The sequence below is a fragment of the Oxyura jamaicensis genome, chromosome 6 (genome assembly GCF_011077185.1).
Source record: "Oxyura jamaicensis isolate SHBP4307 breed ruddy duck chromosome 6, BPBGC_Ojam_1.0, whole genome shotgun sequence".
Classification (NCBI taxonomy): domain Eukaryota; kingdom Metazoa; phylum Chordata; class Aves; order Anseriformes; family Anatidae; genus Oxyura; species Oxyura jamaicensis.
In genome coordinates, this window is record NC_048898.1 from 1,562,090 (window position 1) to 1,584,371 (window position 22,282).

Here is a 22,282-nt window from a genome sequence, read left to right on the forward strand (position 1 = left end):
CGTGGATGGTGAGGGCCACATCCTGCTCCCCATCCCCTTCCACCAGCACAGGGTACTGGGAATCCAGAGAACAACAAAATATTTAAGCTAAATTGAATCCCCAAGTAACATCTGTAGTTTTTGCTGTGCTTTGTTTTGTCTTTTAATGTTGAATTGGTCTCTAATAAAACTCATCAGCACTCTTAGCTTTTTCTAAGGCAGCAGAATAAGTCATTGGTGCCACACAACATTGTGGGGCATCTTCAACATGTGAAGGATCACATGGGAGGATCCTAGAAGTAGAAGGATTTCTCAATAAGCTGTACTCATCATTTTCAAGGGTAGAAACTGTATCCCAGGTTAAGGAAAAAAGTTTGCTACATTTCTGGAAAGATAATAGCTGCAGTGAAACAGCTTCCAAATCACCTCTGTCAAGCACAAACTTAAAACACGTTGCTAGCTAAAAGCAATATTACATGCATGATGGTTACCTACTGAGGAAGGAAGCAATTTATTTAACCTGGAATACAACAGCAGTAGGACAAAGAAGTGACCAAGTAACTAACTACTCTGAAGAAGTTGTCCCAGACAGGGAAGTCTCTCGCAATTCCCCACAGTGAGTGGGAGAACAAGATCAATTAAGTTTTGCTAGGTAAACAAGAAAAAAAAAAAAAAAACTTTTTAACTCGTTTTCTGGTGAAACACGATCAAACCACTTGGGCATGCTATAATGCCCTTCGTTAGTGGTTAACTGAACTCTCTCTGCTGGGCTTGAGGCCACTGTAGTTGTGGGAGATGCTTTAGAATGATTTCCCAGTGTGCCTTTCAGCAGTATAATGCTGTGACATAACAGTAAATTAAACACTAAACAGCTCTTCTTATTTCACTGTGGTACAATATATTTCAAAAGAATTCTGTAATTAATTAAGGGTTTGGAGTTTGGTTTGTTTTGAGGGTACGAAGATTTTTATTGAAAAAGAGGAAATTATTTGAACTGTTCTTGTTAGGTATTATAAGCTAAGAAAAAAAAGAATAGGGGAAAAATACATATATAAATAAATAAATAAAAGCACTAAGTAATTCAGCAGCTCTTTAAACTCTTGTTGACTTAAGTGGATAGGACAGAAGCATTTATGAGTTATATAGCTTAAATCATAAGCAAATTAAATCATAACCTGTATGCCTACACTTCTAATTCAGAGTGACTATCAGATTGCTGTATTCCTAGAAAATCATTTCTATTTAAATTACCCTGAAGTAACAGTAGAGAATTTGAATGAGGTTACTAAATCTATATGCTATATACTGTTTTCCTTTAACATCTATATTAGTCTTGGGATTAATTTATTTTCAGGTTAGCATACTTAAACTATCACACCACCTGATCCACAGTAATGGCGCTCTTAGCCCGTGGCAAAAAATACCTTGATTTACAAAAAACGATTGCTAAAATAATTTGAATTTGCCAAGAAAATGCATATGGACACTTCACACAAATCACCCCTGTGCAAAAACACCTAGTAATGGAGAAATTCACAAATCTGAACCTAAAAAGCATTTATTTTAGTTCTTTATGCTTTTTGTCTCTAAATGATGTGCTTGAACAGATAATACGCCGGGCTATATATTATTAAAATAAAACAATAGTAGTATCTTTTAAAAAAGTGTTTGGTTTTGTTGTTTTTGTTTTTAAGGTATAAATGGAATAAATAATAATATTTATGATTTATTATTTGCTATAGTTGGAATGTCTCTGTTGAGAGCAGCTTGGCTATGCCTATGAATATTTCTTGGCAACGAATCCATTAGGTGCAAATGTACAGGAATAAATATAATTACCTATCACACACTGAAAAAGCATGCCAAAAAAAAGAGTAAGTGTGTGAACAACACCAGAAAAGAAGGGATTACTGACTGATGGTTAAGAACTATGCTGATAATAGTGTGGCAATGAAAGAAAAGGAAATACAGCTGTGTTTATGGGGCAAGCAATGGCCATTGGCAGAAAGGATAAGCTATGACAGGAAGTAAGTGTTCAAGTTTAGAGTTTCTTTATGATGTCCCATAGCAACCTCTGGTTCATTTATTGTTTCCAAGTTCATATATATATACACCACAAATATATATTTATATTTGAATGAAGGAAAAAAAAGTACAGGGCACATACCTTATCATTAGGATTGTACTGGATGACATATTCTATCTGGCCGTTTGGACCATCATCAATGTCAGTTGCGCCGTTGTTTCCAGAAAACCCTGTAAAGATGGTTGTTCCAACTGGAGTTAACTGCAAGAACAGGGAAAGGCAAATGCATATTAAAACCCAAAACATAAAAGAAACAATAGAAGATTCATTATCAAGGGCATTTTTTTTTTCCCCATTGCTCCAGTCTGTAAAACAAGGCCGACATTCTCTCCTCCTCCTCTTTACCCTGCCTGGAAATTCATGAGTGTGCAAATATTTAGACACAACGTACTCAGAAACTACATTAACTGATGCCAAGGGTCACACAGAGTGAAACAAATTTCAATTTTTAATTTAAAAGATCATCTGTGTCAGGTCAGCAGCCCATGTGTATTTTAAAAAAGATGAAAAAATATTAATAAAAAAATATAAATAGATAACAATAACTAAAAACTATTTTTTTTTCAGACTAAAGAAGGAAAATGACCTGCAAAGGTAAATAGAACTTCCTCAGCAGTGACTTCGTAAGAATGTGAGTAGCACCAAATGAACATTACACACAGAGAGAGCTTTATGGCTTTAAATACAGGTGAGAAACATGTTGTTTCTCCAATCCTTTGTTGGCAGCAACTGAATACTCACAAAATTATATTCTGAAAATTAATCAATTTATAACTATCCTCAGACAGATGAACTGCGTGAAATCAAGACCAATTGAGATTAAGGACAGAAATCCAACTGACATTTTAGGAGTCATCATTTCTGAATTTTAATATTCAGAGAACTTTGCAAGTAATAACCCTGAAAACCAAGTGAACAAAGAGCTCCGGATTCAACACAAACACTCCTCATAGCAATGCCTCCTGCTGCTGCTCTCTTAGTACGAGACATTTTTGGTCCCCGAATTCCTTCGCAGACTCACTGACCCCTTTCCTCCCTACAAATTTCATAATTAAACCTATGGGGTATAAAGAATTTTAAGTTTTAAGAGAAGGTAAAAGGGTCATTCAGACATCTGTTGGCTGACAGCGTAACACCAGAGCTGTGTCCCCTCAACTAAAAAGGGTACCGTAGTGGTAAATGCTACAGCATGCGTGCAGGGGAGAAAGGGCTTTTTATGTTTTGCTAAAGGGATAAAAGAACAAAGCAACCCGAAAACTGCGCTGGGCAATATATGCGTGTTTTCACCCTCCCACAAGTAGAGGTGGGTTGGCCTCAGCCTGCCTCCAGCCCTCTCATCCCTCCAAAAAGGGCAGAAGGAAGAGAGGATGAACAGGCTCCTGGGTTACGGCAAACACAGGGACGTCACTTTACCAGCTACCATCACAAGGAAAGCAGATGCAACTTGGGGAAAATTCATCTAAATTACCAATTAAAATAGATTCAGATAGATTAAAAAAAAAAAAAAAAAAAAGAGCAAGCAACACGTTCCCCATCCCTGAGGGTGTTTAAGGAAAGGTTGGACATGGTGCTTAGTGACATGGTTTAGTGGGTGACAGTGGTAGTAGGGGGATGGACAGATGATCTTGAAGGCCTTTTCCAACCTTAACAATTCTAGGATGCAAATCCCCCATGCTTCTGTCAGAAAAAGCTTCAGTGCTCCCAGACAAAACACAGGAGCGGCTCTGAAGACAAGACCATCGCAGCAGGCTGGCAGGGGCATGGTGTGCACGGTGCGACGTGCTTGCCAGCTGCTCGCCCAGGTTGGCTACGGTCATTGGCAGCCATGCCCCTGCTCCACACCTGTACCACCAGCATGCCCTCAGGAGAAGAAAGAAGCTGCCAGTTGCAAACAAATGACAGCTCTCCATAAAATAATCCCTTCTGAACGCACGTCTGAGCAGCCACGTTGTGGTGGGGGAAGCCCAGGAGCATGGCCGCCTACCATGGCGGCTGTAGGACTCCGCTAGCTGGACGCTGTGCTTCAGTGCCCAGCTGAGGGCAGAGCTCCAGCCTGGCTACCCTGATGGCGAGGGCACCATAACCGGACTCTGCACGGTGCCGGGGTGCTGAGGAGCGGCTGGCCCCACATGAGTGCTCATAGCTGAGGGATACGGTGAGGAGTGTGCTGCTTTCCAGAGGGGGCTGCGGGCCTGGCTCCCGCTGAGCTCTGCCAGCAGCTCTGCTCAGGACGGCTTGCTCTGCTTCACCCAGAGAGGCAGTATCCAGCTCCTGACAGGGTGCAGATAACTGATGGCTAACATAAAAAGGCTCTAGTGCTGTAAACCACATCATTAAGTGATAACAAAGGAGACAGTTGTAAAAATGAAATAGCAGTATACACCAGAATTACAATTGCATGCTCTTCCAGTAAAAGTCAAAAGATAAAGTCTTGGATTTAGTGTGTTGCATCCAAAGTAACTGACTGCGGATGTACAGACCTTCGTGAACCTGATATGCAGATTTCTAGTTTATCTACATTATCTTTTATGCAATACAGATTATATTAGAAATGAGACTAAAAAAAAAACATCACTCACTATTCCTGAAAAACAGGAAAAAAGTATCACTAACCCAGCTTTACAGGCTGCCCTAGATCTCACATCAGAGATTAGTGCAGCCTCTGCAAAAATTCAGATGAGATCATTCCTAAACATCTCAAACTCCATATGTAATCATTTGAGAGAGGCACTCTGCCTTCAAAGCTACAGAGTATTCTTACACTAAGAACTCCCATCGTGATAATTTTCCACCAGCAGCATTGCTTTCACCCACACTTCTGAGGGTTTTCTGACAGACCTGCCATCACTATATTTTGACCAGGAAGGAGGGATGGTGCAGAGCCACAGAACAATCTGAATTAAACTTTTTTTTTTTTTTTTTTTTTTAACCTAATATAAACAGCCCACATGGTAGCCATCCAGATGATAGCATAGACAGCTGAGTTACCTGCTCTTTATCTGTCTTCACCTGCTCTTTATCCGTTGATAGCAAGCTGAATATGAGCCGGCAGTGTGCCCTGGCAGCCAGTAGGGCCAACAGCGTCCTGAGGTGCATCAAGCACGGCATCGCTAGTCAGACAAGGGAAGTGATTGTCCCGCTCTGCTCTGGTGCGGCCTTACCTCAAGCACTGTGTGCAGTTCTGGGCACCACAGTACAAAAAGAACCTGAAATTATTAGAGAGTGTCCAGAGAAGGGCTACAAAGATGGTGAGGGATGAGGAGTGGCTGAGGTCACTTGGCCTTTTCAGCCTGGAAAAGAGGAGGCTGAGGGGAGACCTCATCGTGGTCTACAGCTTCCTCACAAGGGGGAGCATAGGAGAAGATGTCAATCTGTTCTCTTTAGTGACCAGTGGCAGGACCTGTGGGAATGGCGTCAAGCTGCAGTAGGGAGGTTCAGGCTGGATATCAGGAAGAGGTTCTTCACCGAGAGGGTTGTCACACACTGGACCAGGCTCCCCAGGGACGTAGTCACGGCACCAGGCCTGCTGGAGTTTAAGAAGCATTTGGACTGTGCTCTTAGTCACATGGTCTGAATTTTTGGGTAGACCTGTGTGGAGCCAGGAGTTGGACTCGATGATGTTTATGGGTCCCTTCCAACTCGGGATATTCTATGATTCTAAGTCATACACTTGAGAAATGTTTATTTGAACCCATCATTATCTTAGTAAGAAGCTCAACAAATAAGACTACAAAATAAATACTAAAATTTAATGCTCCTAATGTGCTGTATCAAAAAGCAGAAAGCCACTGGGTAATACCATATTGCTAAAAAAGACATTCAACACTGTTGGAAAAGGATATATGAAATCCAAACCCAAATATGAACTAGTGTAAGAAGCCTCCTAGGGCAGAGCAAAATAAAAGAAATCTGATGAGGTGACAGAAGTTTTCATAACAACGTACTCTACAGTGCATACATACCTCACCAGGAAAGCTATCAAGAAATCTTCCCTGCAATTCTCAAGCAAGATGAATATTTAACAAATAAATAAATGCATTTTGGACATCAAATGGCAATGAATCGGTAATTATTTCATGCTTTACTGTATAACAATCAATACATAGCTCATATACAGGAAGATCTTAGATATCCTTCATATAAAATTCCCTCCTACCACCAGCTTTCTTCTACTAGAGTCCAGCTTAGCATATGAACTACTGATCTTGTCCTGAATTGGGAGCAAACTACAAACTTGTTCTACATTATTTTCTGCCTTGGGCCACAGAGGGCACAACTGAGAACTCAGTTCATCTTATAAACTGTGACTTTATTGATGACCGTTCTTTATCAACAAGAGTTATCCCACTGTTCTTGTTTAAAGAAGGATTATTTATGTAAACAGCCATTTACAAAGAGCATCCCTGTGGATAAAGACAGATAACATGGGAAGGAAAGGTGTATTTTTTTAATGAATATTACGGAGGTGTTTAAAACACACATACAAAAGCTGAAAACACTGAAACCTAGGCGTAGGAAGAACCTAGGCATAGAAACCCTGTTTCTCCATTATTTTAGCAAAAACTTCCTTCCAGAATGAAAATATTACCAAGGACACCTCTATTAGTGTAAACAAAGTTTGCATTAGCTTCAATGAATAATTGAATTCAATTAGCTACTTTCTTTAGTAAAGACTGCATCTGCCAAAAACAACAGTAATGAATTACAATAGTGAAACCACAGGAAATTAAATGGTACACTGCAAATTTCTCAACTTTAACAGATCTGTAATTCTGTATACATGAATCTGTCCCACATCCAAATTAAATGATTCAGCTGCTGATCTAACCAAGGAGTGAATCCCACCACTGGCTCTGCCAGAGAAAGCATGCAAGAGGAAGCAACCAAGACTACATCTTCAACATGGAAGGAAGTTCGTTCCTATGCTGAAATGGCAAAATTGAGATTATATTTATATAAAATACAGACAGATCTAACTTTCAGTCACTAGTCAAAGTTTGTGCTGGAATCCCAGGCTTCCTTTGGCAAAGGGAATTTCTTCACAGGTTAAAAACAACATAGAATCATAGAATCATTAAGGTTGCAAAAGACCTCCAAGATCATCTGGTCCATCCATCCCCCTACTATTAATGCCACCCACTAAACCATGTCCCTGAGCACCATGTCCCATCTTTCTTTAAACACCCGCAGGGATGGTGACTCCACCACTTCCCTGGGCAACCTGTTCCAATGCCTGCCTAACAGATGGGTTGGAAAAACCCAACACCAACTCTAAGAGACTGGGGAGGAAGAAATATGTCTTACATGGGGTTCCTGGCTCCTTCAGTTTGCTTCTCCTTTTTGGACTGGTGCAGGGTCCAAAAATGACTCCAAAAAGCGTCCCTAGAGCCCCACTTGTCCCACTTCCATTAGACATCCCTACCTAACAGAATAGCTCGGTGAGAAATTTTTTCTCATTATTAAAATTTAGTATCTCCTACAGAAAGGGACTGAAGATACACAGGAAACCAACAGTCGACCACTGTGAGTTTCTTATTTTATGCAAGATGGACTACTGGGAACCATAAAGAAAACAGGTATCAGCATTAGCGACAGTCTTATCATTTCTGTGGGAATTCATTGTGGTGAAAAAGAACCAAGTGGTGATGACAGAAAACGAGTAAGATTTCAAAAGAATGTAATTATACAAATAGGGAGGAAATGCATATAATAAATCTTACTCTTCCACAGTCAACAACTTTAATGCTTAGAAATTTCCTTCAACGTGATTTATGTCTCTTAGAAATCTACATGCAGACAGGAACATTCAATACTTCCATAAAACATTCTGAAAATAAATTTTCCTATTATTGCCTATTTACAAAGTTAAAAATGAATAATTTTTCACAGTGGCCCTAAACAGCAGAGCAAAGGAATAATTACAGTTAATCATTCTGAGCTAATATTGTTTTGATGATGTCTACCTGCAGAGATTATTTCAATACCATAAGGAAAAAGATATGAATAATTACACCAGAAGCAATGAAAATTCAGCATAAGTTATAACTCTCAACAGCAAAAAGTCAAAGTTGTAAGACAGCTGAAGTTCAAGAAACATTCTTATTTTGCAAAGACTTCCTCTCTCTGCCAACAGAAGGAAAAAATAATATTAACCCTAAAATAATGGTTTACAAGGGACAAATTCTTATCGGCTATAAGGGTATGTATGCACTCAGTCACACTCAGTAATTCAGTAACACTGAATTCAGATATTACTGAAATAGCTCCAATAACTTTTCTGAACAAAAACAGTTACTAAATGCCACTGAGATTACCAAAATATTTGAAACACTTGAGTAAGACCCACATGAAAAATTAGTAATAATAATAAAAAAAGTCTTCTGAAACTCAGGCAATGAAGAATTAGAGCTGTAGTTACATGATATACAATTTGTAAGGATAAGTTGTGTTTAACACAGAACACAGCCAACCGCATCTGTGCCTGTACAAGATTTTAGTGTCCAGTCCCCATCCAAGGCTTCACATTTTTAAAACCCCTGTGATCATACTAATACATTTGTCCATGCTGTGATAGTAGAGCTATGAAATTCTTTTCAATTTCTAACCATAAGCTTTCTAGATTTCCAAAACTTGGTTTAGATATACTGTAATAGCAGATATCTCTGGGTCACTAATACACATGGTTGAATGTAACCCCAGGGCTAAAGTCATTTTGTCATTTTTTTTCCTCCTTAAATAATGATGTGACATTTTCATGTACATATATATGAAAGCAAAGGAAATAAGCCTGTAGAATATTTCTAATATCAGCACTGCTAAGGGCATATCTGAATTATTTCCCAATTCTGTCTCATAACCCAGACAATTATAAATAGTCAATAGCTTAATTACCATGTTTTTGTTTGGTTGGTTGTTTTTTTTACTATAGCTGATGCACAAAATGCCACTTCTTTGTAGGCAGATGGATCTTCTGTGTCTACGTTAGATCCCTAAAATGACTATTTGGACCAGAGAGAACAGATAATTTCATATGTGGATATATATATATAAATATACGTATATACATACTCAAATAAACGTTAAGTGTACCTGAATATATATATGCACACAAATACATGTAAGGTTATTCCTTTGCTTGCCTTTAAAATGCAAGGTATTTTTTTCTCTTTGTTAACTGCCTCAAACTACTTAGCTAGTTCATTTATAAATGTTTAGATAATATTTTTTTTCAAAAAGCATATAGTTATTTTAGAGAAGGAGATACTCTATTTTATTCTTTAAGGAAGCTGAACTTTAAAACCAATTTAATTGTAACTTAATTGGGAACACCAGCACTGCTACTCAAAGCTAACCCATCAAGTCAAGCAAACATTACAGGCTCCATAAACCTTAACAAGAACACAAGAGCAATCATAGAGCAGCTACATACTTCCAGTACAATAATTAAGATCATCCTGAAAAAGATATTTTCTCAATAAACATGTAATGTTCATTTTCACACTTAGATGCAAAAGATGAGTTTTAAAACCGCACATGGAAGGAAACAATTACTCTACGCATTTTAATCCTGGATCACCTTGCCCAAGGGTCTTGTATACAAGAATTTGTGTGAACGACAGAAAAAAAACAATTCCCTAACAATCATTTGACAACATGCAAAACAGGCCCAAATTATACAGGCACTATGACAGAGATTTCTCAGGATTTTCAGGATCCTAATGAAAATTTCTGAATAAAAGAGAAAATACGGCATTTCTCATCTCAGTGCCATATGTTAAGGCATATATAGATAGATAGATATGGTATGACAAAAAAGTCTATAAATAAACACCTTGATAAGGGAAGGAAAGGATTTTTATTATTATTATTATTAAAATAAGACTGATCACATAGTTATGGAATTAATAAGTGCACATATTTAGAAGTATTTTGAAGTTTTCTGTAGGCATGCAATTTTACTCTTTTCATGTTTATCCACTTTGGGACGAATTTGTAAGTAGAAGGAAGACTTAAGAGAGTATTACCACTTAAATACTGAGGTATCAGAAAATAGGTATTAATGACAAAATTCTCTACCCCTCAACTGAATGATGGCTTTGAAAATCAACTAAATGCTACCATGGCATTTCTGAATTGACACCTATGCAACTCCTAACTAAGATGCCTGACAGGAAGCAAAATTTTGATATGAATTAGTTGATGCTTCTTGCAGAAAGAATTTTAAGATTGTGTTCAAAAGACACTGAGAAAGGAAAAACTGGCCAAGAGCCATTCCTTACAGTGCCTTTGGTCTACCAGTTTTTACAGCTACAAGTGGCTGGGGCTCGGCAGAGCTCTACCTCTCTGCACGTTTCCCAGTCCTTACACTCTTCCTTGAGGATCTGTAAGGGCCACTGACAGAGAAAATGCACTGGGCCAGGGGAGCTTTTTGTCTAACTTGCTCCTCTTTTTCTAATCAATCAAGTATAAAAAACTGAGATAATTTGGTATAAACCAAGACAGGCACTACTCTACCAAGCCCAACTCCATTTAAGCTTTCTGTAAAGGTATGAGCTTAATTTTAATCCATGTCTTTATGAAAAGACGTGTGAAACTGGGATTTATGTTGGCATTAAAAAAGCCCTCAATTTCTTATATACATTAATTTTAATATGTTGTGGGCACTTCAAATAAAGAACATTTGACATAAGAAGCACTGTTTCTCCGAAATATGATTTACCTTTTGACATTTCTGATACTAAAAAAATAATAATCATCCAATAAGTAGAATCTAGTTAGAGTGATGTCTTGCATTACAGTTACCAATAAGTATAAAGATATTTAAGTACTTTGAAAAATCTTTGCCATAGACTTTACTCCCTAAAAACGTTACAGAGTAACTCCAAAGCTAAAATTTTGGCCTGGCTTTCCTTACAGACGGAGGTGTACGCAGCAAGCCTGATGCTTCTTGGAGGCATTCCGCCTACAAAGCACATACTGACAAGCTGGCTAGCACAGCAGTCATAAATCCAATGCTAACTGCGTATGCACAAATGGATTAAACAGCACACGTAGAATGTCTACCTGATGTTTTCATACAAGCAGCGGTGATGGTAATATCATTATAAAGCCACAGTGCATGTGCTCTTCAGCCCATGTGGACAGCCAGAGCCAGGGCAGCTGGCAGGAGAAAACCCCCTTTGATAAGCCATGCAAAGCACCTGAACAAGTCCTCAATTGGATACGGACCAGGTTCTTGCTAGAAAAAACAGGCGTTTTTGATGCTCACGTGTATGGTAGCTGTAAATCTAATTGTCCTTTGATTTGGTTTACATTACGCATTTAAGAGAAATTTCCATACTTTTTAGTTTACTAGTAAACTAAACCCAGAAAAATATCAACAATGCAAAAACAAAAACTGCTAAACCCCCTTTCAGTGCTTCCCTCTAGTTAAAATTCACTAGGAGCAGTGCCAATTACTAGCAAAATAAACGATCATTAAAACTGTAATCATTCACTAAAACCTTTGAGAAAGTCTGAGATGCTTTGTGATTTTGTTGTTGTTGTTGTTAATTAATGAGAGCATTAACCCACTGGGTACTACTGAAGGGCACAGGGGTGCCATGTCAGGAGCTATAAGCATAACAGCAATGAAATGAAACAAAGAAGCTAATTAAAACAGGACTGCAGCTGGTGGAAAGAGCAAGATTGCATTTTACCCAATGGTAATTTAAATAAATAGTCACAGATATTTGAAACATTGCTAAATTTCTTAATATCAGTTATTTTAAATGGTACATTTTTCTCTCTGCCTTTTAGACTTCTTTTCTAATTATGGAAAATCCTTACCTCCTTGGTGTTACAGCGCTGATATACTATCTGCATTCAGGCAGTATATCTGAATACAGATACACATTTGTGCACATCTTGGAACTGATTACCTGCATCACAGCCAACTCAAAAGCAATTTGTAAGCCTAAGGAGGACTTGACAAGTACTCATACAGTTTTTTTGTGACCCTCCCCCCAGCTGTGGTGGTAAGAAATACAGGTGGAGGGACTGCTGAAACTCGTCTGGAGGGAGATCCTGACAATTTAAAAGGTGCTTAAATGATATATAAATGAAGATCAAACAGTGAAGGACAGCTACATGCTCATATAGAGGCATTATGTTTTCCTTTCTGTATTCCCTTCGTACCTGGCTAGAAGCAATAATACCTCAAAAATGTTTCAATATCAGAGTCACAAACTGTTGGAGCTGCCTGAAATGAGAGATTCAACACTCTTTCATTTTTTGTTATCTCCATATGAGCAAAGCTTCATAGTTAAAAAATACACACGCTTAATTGCTGTTAGTTTTGACGTAAGCTAATCAAGATTAGTTATATTTAAACAAAATACTCTTTTCACAAGCTAAATTCTTTAGATAATTCTTAGATAAAACCAAACTTGTTTGATAAGCCCAACATGTAGGCAAAAGAAATCTCAGCAGTTTTTCTCCCCCAAAAAAACACGATTTATGTCCCCTAAAATAGTATGGTGAAATGGCATATTTCGTTTTCACAGTGTAACAGCCTTCAAAAATAATATTCCTGTAAAATATATATATATATATCTTCTGAAATTAAATTTGGAGAAAAGGGACTTCATGCACAAGCCAGAAAATGTTCATAAATTTATTTATTTAAGTTACCAGATGTAGCAATTGGTGTCCAGAGCTGAAAATCTTTTCTTGGCAACCCTAAGAAGGAGCTGGTCCTTTACACACAGAGGTACTGCGTTACAGTGCTGGAGGGCAGCAGGGCTCTAGTACAAACTCAGCCAGACATTCACTTAATATTCCCCACATCATCACCAGCAAAGAGACCAACAGGTATATATATACAGGTACTGTATATACAGAGACCAAAAGTTATATATACATAATAATAGATATACACCTATTATACATAATAATAGATATACACCTGTATAATCTTATCTCATTTTTAGGTCTCTACTCAAAAATAATGTGGGGTTTTCCTTCATTTCTTATCTTTATATTTTGGTCTTAACTCTTTCCCACTCCTGCATCACTTGCCTGCATGCTTGGTCACTTAAAGCAGAAACTCATCCTAACAGAACACACTGCTTACACATTGGGAAGCTGCATCGCTCAAACACAAAACTAGGGAAAAAAAAATGAAACAACAACACTACTAAAACCCAACAACATCAAACCATTTGTGCTCTTGCACAAAAATAAATAAATAAATGAGTGCTCTGGTATTTAACAGATTTATGGTAATTCTTCCCATCTTCAGGGCAACAAAGCTGGTGAGGGGGTTGGAGAACAAGTCTTACGAGGAGCGACTGAGGGAGCTGGGACTGTTCAGCCTGGAGAAGAGGAGGGTCAGGGGCAACCTTATCGCATTCCACAGGTACCTGAAAGGAGGCTGTAGTGAGGTGGGGGTGGGTCTGTTCTCCCACGTGCCTGGTGACAGGACGAGGGGGAATGGGCTGAAGTTGCGCCAGGGGAGGTTTAGGTTGGATATTAGGAAGAACTTCTTTACTGAAAGGGTTGTTAGGCACCGCAATAGGCTGCTCAGGGAAGTGGCTGAGTCCCCATCCCTGGAGGTCTTGAAAAGACGTTTAGATGTAGAGCTTAGGGATCTGGTTTAGTGGAGGACTTGTTAGTGTTACGTCAGAGGTTGGGCTAGGTGATCTTGGAGGTCTCTTCCAACCTACGTGATTCTGTGATCTTTACTCAGAGAAGACAGATCTGTCTTCCCATTCTCATCTTAGTTTCACTCTGGACATTTCCACTTTTGCACATACTCTCTCCACTTCTAATTATAAAAGCCCCCAAATACTGATTTACTGCAAACACACATCCTTTGTACTGGTTACTAGCAGATTATTCATTCTCTAATGAGAATAAAAAATGTAATGTAAATTGTACCACCTCGAGAAAAACAAGAACAAATCCTTCAAATAACCTGGATTAGTCCAATCCAAAGATTTCTATTCCACTAGAAGATAAAGACTTCAATTCACAGGCACCATTTTAAACAGTGATAAGTTGCACTTTACCAAGCTTCAATATTCCTAATAAAAACTTCTGAATTATTTGCTCTACATTTGTCTTTCATTAATATATTTGTGTTACTTTCAGGTTTGTTGATAAAGCTGTATAATGAAGTAAAACATTTTGTAATTTAATATAAATCAGTGCTACTACTCAATAAGCCATAGCTTCAGATCCTAGTTTCTTCCATTATAAGCATCCTGGTGAAAAGTATGTTTAATTTCCTGATTGTCAGGAAATAGGAAAAACAGCTTTCATGCTAAAAATTTAAGTATATTGGCCATGATGTGTTTCTCCAAAGTGACACAAATGGAAGGGACTTAAAAGCCACTGCATTTATTGCTTTTTTAAATGAGAAGAGAAAGAACTGAAGTTGGCATCTAGCAATGAACCCACAAAACAGAAAAAGAAACAAAGAAAAAAAAATTCTGACCTCATTTACTGCCACGTAGTATTGCTGCTGCTGGAACCGAGGTGAGTTATCATTCCTGTCTCTCACCACAATCCGCACCTCATGGTTGATAACGGTGCCAACCTTTTTATTAACGCACTGGACTTGCACCACAATGGATTGAATGGACAGTGGTGGCTGTAAGTGAAAATATATTTTATAATACATAGTCAAAAGGTGAACTGAAGTAACAGGAGAGTTAAATGCTACACCGATATTAATAGTGCACAGGTTCACTTGTAGCCCATCAGCCGGTGTTATGTTTGATGCTGTACCATTCCTGTATTTAAACAGCTTCTCCAAGAGCATCTTGGCTACAACTCGTGCCGGCAGCATTCCAGGTAGACCCCCACTTCTCAAAGCTGCACTGCGCAGGCTGAGCTTTGCTGTCTGACTGTGCTAACGCAACAACAAGTGCAGCATCCAAAATCCCCCGCGAGATTAGCCCTTCGCACCTCCTTTGAGAACAAAAAAAAAACCCTCACATTTTGATTATCGTCCGATTATTGAAAGACACCTAGAGAATGTCACACATTTTAACCTTTGATTGGCTAATATTTGAATGGAAAGGTCAAGTCAGAAATAAATTAAAAATTCTACTGCTTGCATTTATCAAGTAATTTAAAAACAACTTGGTCACTGCTACGTATAGACAATCCAGAGTCTTGGTTTTACTCCACTGAACACCATAATATTCAAATAAAAATAACTGCATTTTGATTTATTATCTAACAGTCAGCGGAGAGCAAGCACACATGGGAAGGGACAAAAGAAGAATCCTCTGTATTTATTGACCTCAGCGTTCGTGAGACTAAACAACTCAAAAGCATAATTTACAAATGCCTGTGAATTCACTGTACTGTAGAGAACAAACAGCTTTTTGTATTGAGATTGTGAGACTTAAAATTATACCATAATTATATATCTGCATAATTATGCTTTCACTCATTCTAAATGCTACAATTTCTCTGAGTGATTTTTTTCCAGTTTTGCTATAATGGATTTTAGAACCATATGGCTTTCTTTACCCTTCAGACTGTGGCACTAATCAGTTTTTAAAGAGTCAGCAGGCGTGGAAAAAGAAGGTGGTTCTATGTTGTTGTTGAGATCTTACATGAAATTTTGATTCTTCCTTAAACTCTTTGCACTCAACTTTCTCAGCAATTAGGTACAGTGTGAGCCTTTATCTAATAGTGGGTTCTCATTGCTGTAAAAATCTGCGGCCAACTGTGAGGTGCTTCTACTTCTAACACAGGTAGGAATATACCAAATATAATTGCTAACAAATTAAAACTTGAATGTTATTATCTCTATTTTGCAAGCTGGCATTCTTTGCAAGAATTATGGATTTTTCAGACCATCTTTAATAAGATAAAAATGCAATTGAGATCATCTGCTGTTGTTAGGGATACCTAAGAAAATGATAGCTGTTTGTAGCTGCAGATACATAACTCCATGATGATTTACAAGCATCATTTGGTCTTTTTCATAAGAATATGTGAAAAATAGGTTTTCCCTTTTCTTGAAGTATCGCAGCATAAGGCTATTTTTATTTCTGCTTGGTCAGCACTTAGATTTAAATCAGATCTGCAAATAAACACTTGTCAATTTTGACATTTACTCATGATAAATGTAAATACATAATGGCACCATTTGTTTATCATACTGGCAACAAGTTTTCCTAACACATTTTAGCAGTTTCTTTCCCCTCCAGTTCTGATTGATCTCTATTCATCCTTCCTAAGTACTTGAAGTTTTGGAAGGGAAGTCAGGAATTTTCTTTTTATCCAATTTTATTTGGAAAAACATATTGTCATTCTCAGTAAAATCAGTCAATGGATTCTAATTGGATTTTCTTTCAAGAAAAGTAATAAAAGAAAGAATGAGATTGGGTTATCTGAATCAGCAGAGGGTTGACAGGCGGGCACACAAGAGAAAAATGGGAAGAGCAGCCAACCATATTGCATGTAATCACATATGCACCATTTGTGAATCAGACTCTAATTTCTGCTTTGTACTCAAAAACTTCATTTTAAGGTTGGAATTAATAAAAAAAAATCTATTGGTACTACTAGGTTTCACATAGTTTTCACTTCAAAGATGAGATATGCAGCTTTTCTTTGTTCAACAAATAATGAAACAAAGAACTGCAAACACTCCCAAATGATTTTCAGATTTAGGGGGTTGTATAGTTCTGGTTCTGAATGTTGGAAACACCTCTTAGATGAGAGACGTATTAACCAAGTTCATGGCATAAGTTCCACATTTTCACTTGATCAGCATGTTGGGGTTTCACAGGTTGCTTTCATTTTTTTTGGCGTGCAACTTAAATTGAGATGGACTGAGACCACAGAAGAGAGATACAGCAGGGCTCACACCCCAAATCTGTATTACTACCTTAAATCTCATTTTTTCTTTTCATACCCTTATAAATTTAAGCAAGCACAAATAAGTAATCTTATGCAGCACTAGGGATAAAAATGGATTGAATCCACCTTCTGTAAATACTAGTTGCTGTGTTTTTTTTCCAAGTGCTTCCTGGCTCAGAGAAAAAATGAAGAAATAATCCCATAAAAACTAATGTAAAAACATTATTGCCTGTATGTAAATTAAGCAATTAATTAATTCATTTCCTTGTGACTTGAGTCTACAGTGCCATTCTCTGCAAGAAGTGCCTATGTATTCATAAGGATGTAAAGCATTTATGAGCTTAGACAAACTGTCGCTAACAGAGCATTCCGACTGCTGCCCACCTCAAAGGCAGCCAGCTGCTGGGCACTGGAGGCGATGCCACCTCTTGGCTGATGCACAGGGATGTCTTTTGTCCACAGGTCTGTTCTGCCGTGTTTTGTGTTGATTACCTTTGTTTTACTTTTTAAAATACTTTGTGAAATAAAGCTAATTAAGAACAGCTGAATTCAATTAGCTTTTTTTTTAAAAAAAGATTTAAAATGGAAATGGTGATAAATTTGCACGTTGTTTTTGATACTAATGAACATATCTCAAAATACATGGAGAAGACAGATTACTCAATCAAGCCAATATAAAACAAACTTTCATGCATGCCAAGGAGAACTCCTGATCTTTAAATCACACTTTCCATGTTGCTTATAGTCACTTGTAAGCCAGTTTTTCTTGCAGATTCTGCTGAACTGCAGCAATGTTGTAACATCGAGACAATGTCTGTATTTTTAAAAAGCATTCATCTTGAATGAAATTAGCATTGATGAGAACATTCCTTTTTTTTTATAATCTTTCTTTCTACAAAAAAATCAAACTTGCCTAAAAACATTTAATGCTACTAGGAAAAAGCATACCACACAAATCTTGTGTTACCTTATATTAAAAAATGAACAAAAAACTAGCACATTTTCATTTGAGTATGTCAAGCTTTGCAAGTAAATTGAAATTGAAATTTGATTTGTAATATGCACAACTCCTTTGCTTTCTCTTACATTTCATAAGCTAATGTACACAGGTAGAGCAGGCTTTGAGTGTCACAGGACATGAGGTGAGCTGGACTTCTCCCAGACAACAGCAGCAAAACATAAAAATGCATTTAATTCAATAAAAAAATTTGGTGCAATAAGTATTTCTGCTAATTCACGCAGCTATTTGTTCTGCCTTTTTTATTGTGTTTGCCCACATAATATTGTTATGCACATAGCCAAGTTTGCTCCCAGTAAGTCCTTACAAAGAAACAAATTAACTCTGTTCATATTCATCTGGGGACAAAAGATAGATGCTGCTATTATGTTCTAGCAATTGTTGTGTTTATGATCACTCTTCAAGTATACACTGACTCAGAAAATAAAGTCTGTGGGGAGAAAAGGAAACAAACCACAAATTCCAAACTTACATCCCTGTCCAGAACTCGGCCAGTGCTGTTTAGGTACAACCTCTGGCTGATGGGATCAAGGATCACCCAGTAATCCACATTGTCCTTTAAGGAGAGTTCAATGGTGGGGTCTGGGCCGCCTGCTGTCCCTTTGATCAGCATATTGTCAACCAGGATAGTGCCTGCAAAAAAACAAAGGGCACACAAGGGAGACATGCATTCATTGACATTTTTATATATTTTAATAATAACGGCAATGCTAAAAATACAATTTTCTAACATGGGTTTCTGGTATTTTATGTTCTGAGCGGTTTAAGAAGACTGATTATCTTGAGTGAAAAACCGCCTCTGACACTGAAGCTGTTTCAGACAATACTAGAAAAAAAACAACGTGAAGTAACTTGTGTTGAGGATGAGACCCATCAAAGATAACTATTTAACATTATCATTTTTTTCCTCTATTGAGTAATCATCCCCCATCTTACCTCAAAAGAATGCAATCAAGTAACAACCAAAATGGAAATACATTTTCCGTAGAAAATACAACACAACAAGGTGAGGGGGGAAAAAAAAAAAGAGAAAAAAAAAAAAACACAACAGCAACAAAAAACAGTTACATAAAGCTCTACAAGGAAAAAAAAATAAAAGACATTGCTCTTCAACAGAAGACTAGATTGTAGCAAAAAGAAAACGATGTTGAACAAGACAAAAGGGAAACCAATTAGGACCAGATATGTACTCAGCACGTATAAAGTGCTTTTCTTTTCTTGTGCCATCATGTCAGTTAAGCCTTGCCTACACTCCAGCTTCCTTTCCAAATGTCAAGCATTACTAACTACCATGAACGTCGTACTCCAGAGTCTCAGAGATGCACGCACAGCACCTATGAACACTTCCCTAAGACTTCACTTTTTGCTGAAGAATTAACACTACCCGGTTTTCTTCATACAAAGCATTAAAAGAAATAATCTTGGTTTAAATTCGTTGACAGGTAAGAAAATGTGTGAATGTCACTAGCTGTAGAACATTTAAATTGGTGAAAAATACTTAGCAGATAAGCTCATGTTTTGCAGACCCAATGATTTGTTTCTAAAAGCAGACTAAAGTTTCTTTACACCCTCAGTTCACAATGACAGTGACTCTATAAATACATTAAGCTGTACAGAGAGGGGCTCTGAGTTGGAATGATGCTTTGTTATGGATAAAATGGGAAAACCAATTATTGGTCTCTTTACAATTTCACAATGGTATTGAGGAAAACACCACAGTAAGGGTTTTTCAACTGCTTATTTTGCAACTACTGTTTTAGAGATGACAGTAACAAACACTGCTAAGCTTCTGTAACTTTAGAGCAAAGAAGTTTTTTAAGTTGGAAGAGCAATACCCTTTTAGCCACGTGAGAAACAGTTTGTGGGCTATTGGCATGACCTCTTGTGAGAGGTTCTATAGTGTTACCCCAGCCCAGCAGCGTGAAGCTCATACAGCTTTCCAGAGGCCGCCGCCAGTTCTAGTGGAAGGGTATTTCCCCAGGAAAAACAAGCTGACTGACAACTCAGTGACAGTTTTAAGTGTTTATGTCCAATCACCAATAAAATCCGTGAGCTTCTGCATGTTGCCTTCATAATTATGCCTCAGTGATGATGCAAAGAAGTCAGCAATCAAAATTTGAGATCATCTGTAAAGGTGCCCAAAACCAGCCTCCCTGAAAACAACCAAGACAACAAACACCACGACCACCCTAATGGCTTGAGTTGTTTTAACTTCTTAGTCTTCTTGTTCAGACCTGAAGGTGAAGTCAAAGTTCGGGCTGGCTACATCTTCACCAACTCCATTAGCAACAAAAGGCCCTACACCTCTCTTCAAATGACTCCAAAGGGAAATAATAATCTCCAAGTTCCACCGGTGAATGTCACCACATAAGGCATTTCGGGCTACCTGAGCTTTAACTACTAGAAAATAACCCATGCACATATTCCTGCTGGGAAAAGGGGTAGCTTAAGGGATGTAAGAGCTAGGGCAATTGCAAGAACTGGATGACATGATCAGGAAATAGGGGAAGGAAAAAGCAGCAACAGCTTCTGTCTGCTTTCCCATGTCAAAGGCTGTAAAGACATCTAATGGCAAAAGGCACCAGGACATGAAGCTCTCACAACCTCAAGCTGATACACTTTCGATGCTTCAGCAATTGTGAAATACAAGAAGTGTTTCTCTGTCTCTAAAAACTTAAGTGTAAAAATAAATAAAAGATTGTCTTATAATGAAAGTTAGTCCCTGTTTTCCAAGAAATTCCAGCTTATAAAGAGGTAATAATCCATCATTAGTAGGTCCTGACTGAAAGGACAGTAGTGAGGGGAAATTGCTCTCAAACTTTACAGCCATGTGGCCTATACGCATACCCAACATACATGGCACAAAAGGGGTTAGATCAGTAATTGTAGCTGATCTCTGACTGCTAATTAAATAAGTCTGCAGGGCTGTGCCCCTATGAGAAGGTAGCAATCACCTTTCCAAGAAGTGCATGCAAGGAATAAGAGAAAAAAAAAAGAAAAAAAATAATAAAAAAAAATGTTCCTCAAAGGCGTGTATGAATTCCTCATGGCACGGAGTGCATTTGGATGGGGCAAGACCCAAGGACTTAATAGCAGAAGCCCTTTCCGCACTTTAAGTATGGCACTCTGTTTTCCTTACAGGCAAAAAAAGTACAATAACTTTGGACTGCAGCATCTATGCAAGGGGGAAAGCACTGTAAAACAGTAACACACATCATTTGTTTGGCTTGTTGCTCTTGGTCCACAGAGCCTTCACCCTCCTTTGCCTAGTTTCCAGGAAATTGGCTTCTGCCAAACTCAACCTTAAGCAAGGGCTAAAGAGATCAAATAGTAACTTAATTTTTAATGTAGCTGAAAAAAAGCAACTACAATTACATAGTTCTTTTTTTTTTTTTTAATATTTAATCAACTTAAAATCTTGATGCAACGATGAATTTTGTACAGTCTCTAGTACAACACTGCTACTTAACTGACCTTACTGCTTTGAATTCTACATCCAATTTAACTCTCCTCTGTTGCATTCCATAATGCATACCTGCTTGATTTAACAAAGCACTACTTGCTTTGTTTTCAGCAACTCCTTTGTTCTTAAAAACACAATGGGTTTGTTTCAGAAATTCGTAAGGCACTCATACTCTCTAATCAAGAGACAGCAGTACATAAATAAGCCATTTTAAAAATCATCCTTAAAGTATCACTTTTGTAAACTACAAATAGTCTGATACTATTTTTTATTTTTTTTTATTTTTATTTTTTTTTAGTATCTATTGTTTTGGTGCTTACATCCTGCCTCTGTCCTCGACCTAAAATGCCAGGGAAGTAATAAAACTGAATACTTGCAGAGTCTGATACAACCAAATAGACATTTTGTCCATAAACTCAAAGTACATGCAAAAACAAACACATCCCTTGATATTGGCAATGCACTAATACAATAGCTTTCATAACATTTTTGTGAAAAGCTCAAGAGACGTTCTCACTGAAATGAAGTCTTTTACCTTGTTACAGAAGTAACATACCTTCTCCTGGAACTACACTGGAATTTCAGTTTCACATTACTGGGGGGTGGGGGACTGTTCAAAGTCCACAGAGGACACATGAGTAAGGATCCTGCATCTCACAGCAAGGAGGGAGGTGGTCCACGCGGATGCCATTTTCATGTATCTCAGTTACACTCAACATATCCAAATGCTTGGCAGTGTTTCAGCACAATTCCCTACGCTTCCATCCTGTGTGCACAGATCATTGAAAAGGACACCTGGGACTATTTTTGACCTGGGATGGTTTCCCTGGCTAATTAAGGAAAGACTAATGGAAAAATTAGATTTCATACT

At 37.8% G+C, this 22,282-nt stretch overlaps 1 protein-coding gene across 12 annotated transcripts in view; it reads right to left on the minus strand.

Annotated features, from left to right (window-relative positions):
- PCDH15 (protocadherin related 15) overlaps nucleotides 1-22,282 on the minus strand; it is a 721,430-nt gene that overhangs the window by 248,635 nt on the left and 450,513 nt on the right. For 11 of the 12 annotated variants that reach the window (XM_035329710.1, XM_035329721.1, XM_035329709.1 and 8 more), the window contains 3 exons: nucleotides 18,421-18,581; nucleotides 14,544-14,699; nucleotides 2,147-2,266 (listed from right to left, as the gene is read on the minus strand). In XM_035329710.1, coding sequence (XP_035185601.1) covers nucleotides 2,147-2,266; nucleotides 14,544-14,699; nucleotides 18,421-18,581 — 437 coding nt within the window. The remainder of the gene's footprint in view (nucleotides 1-2,146; nucleotides 2,267-14,543; nucleotides 14,700-18,420; nucleotides 18,582-22,282) is intronic. The other variant, XM_035329718.1, reaches the window with a different exon arrangement.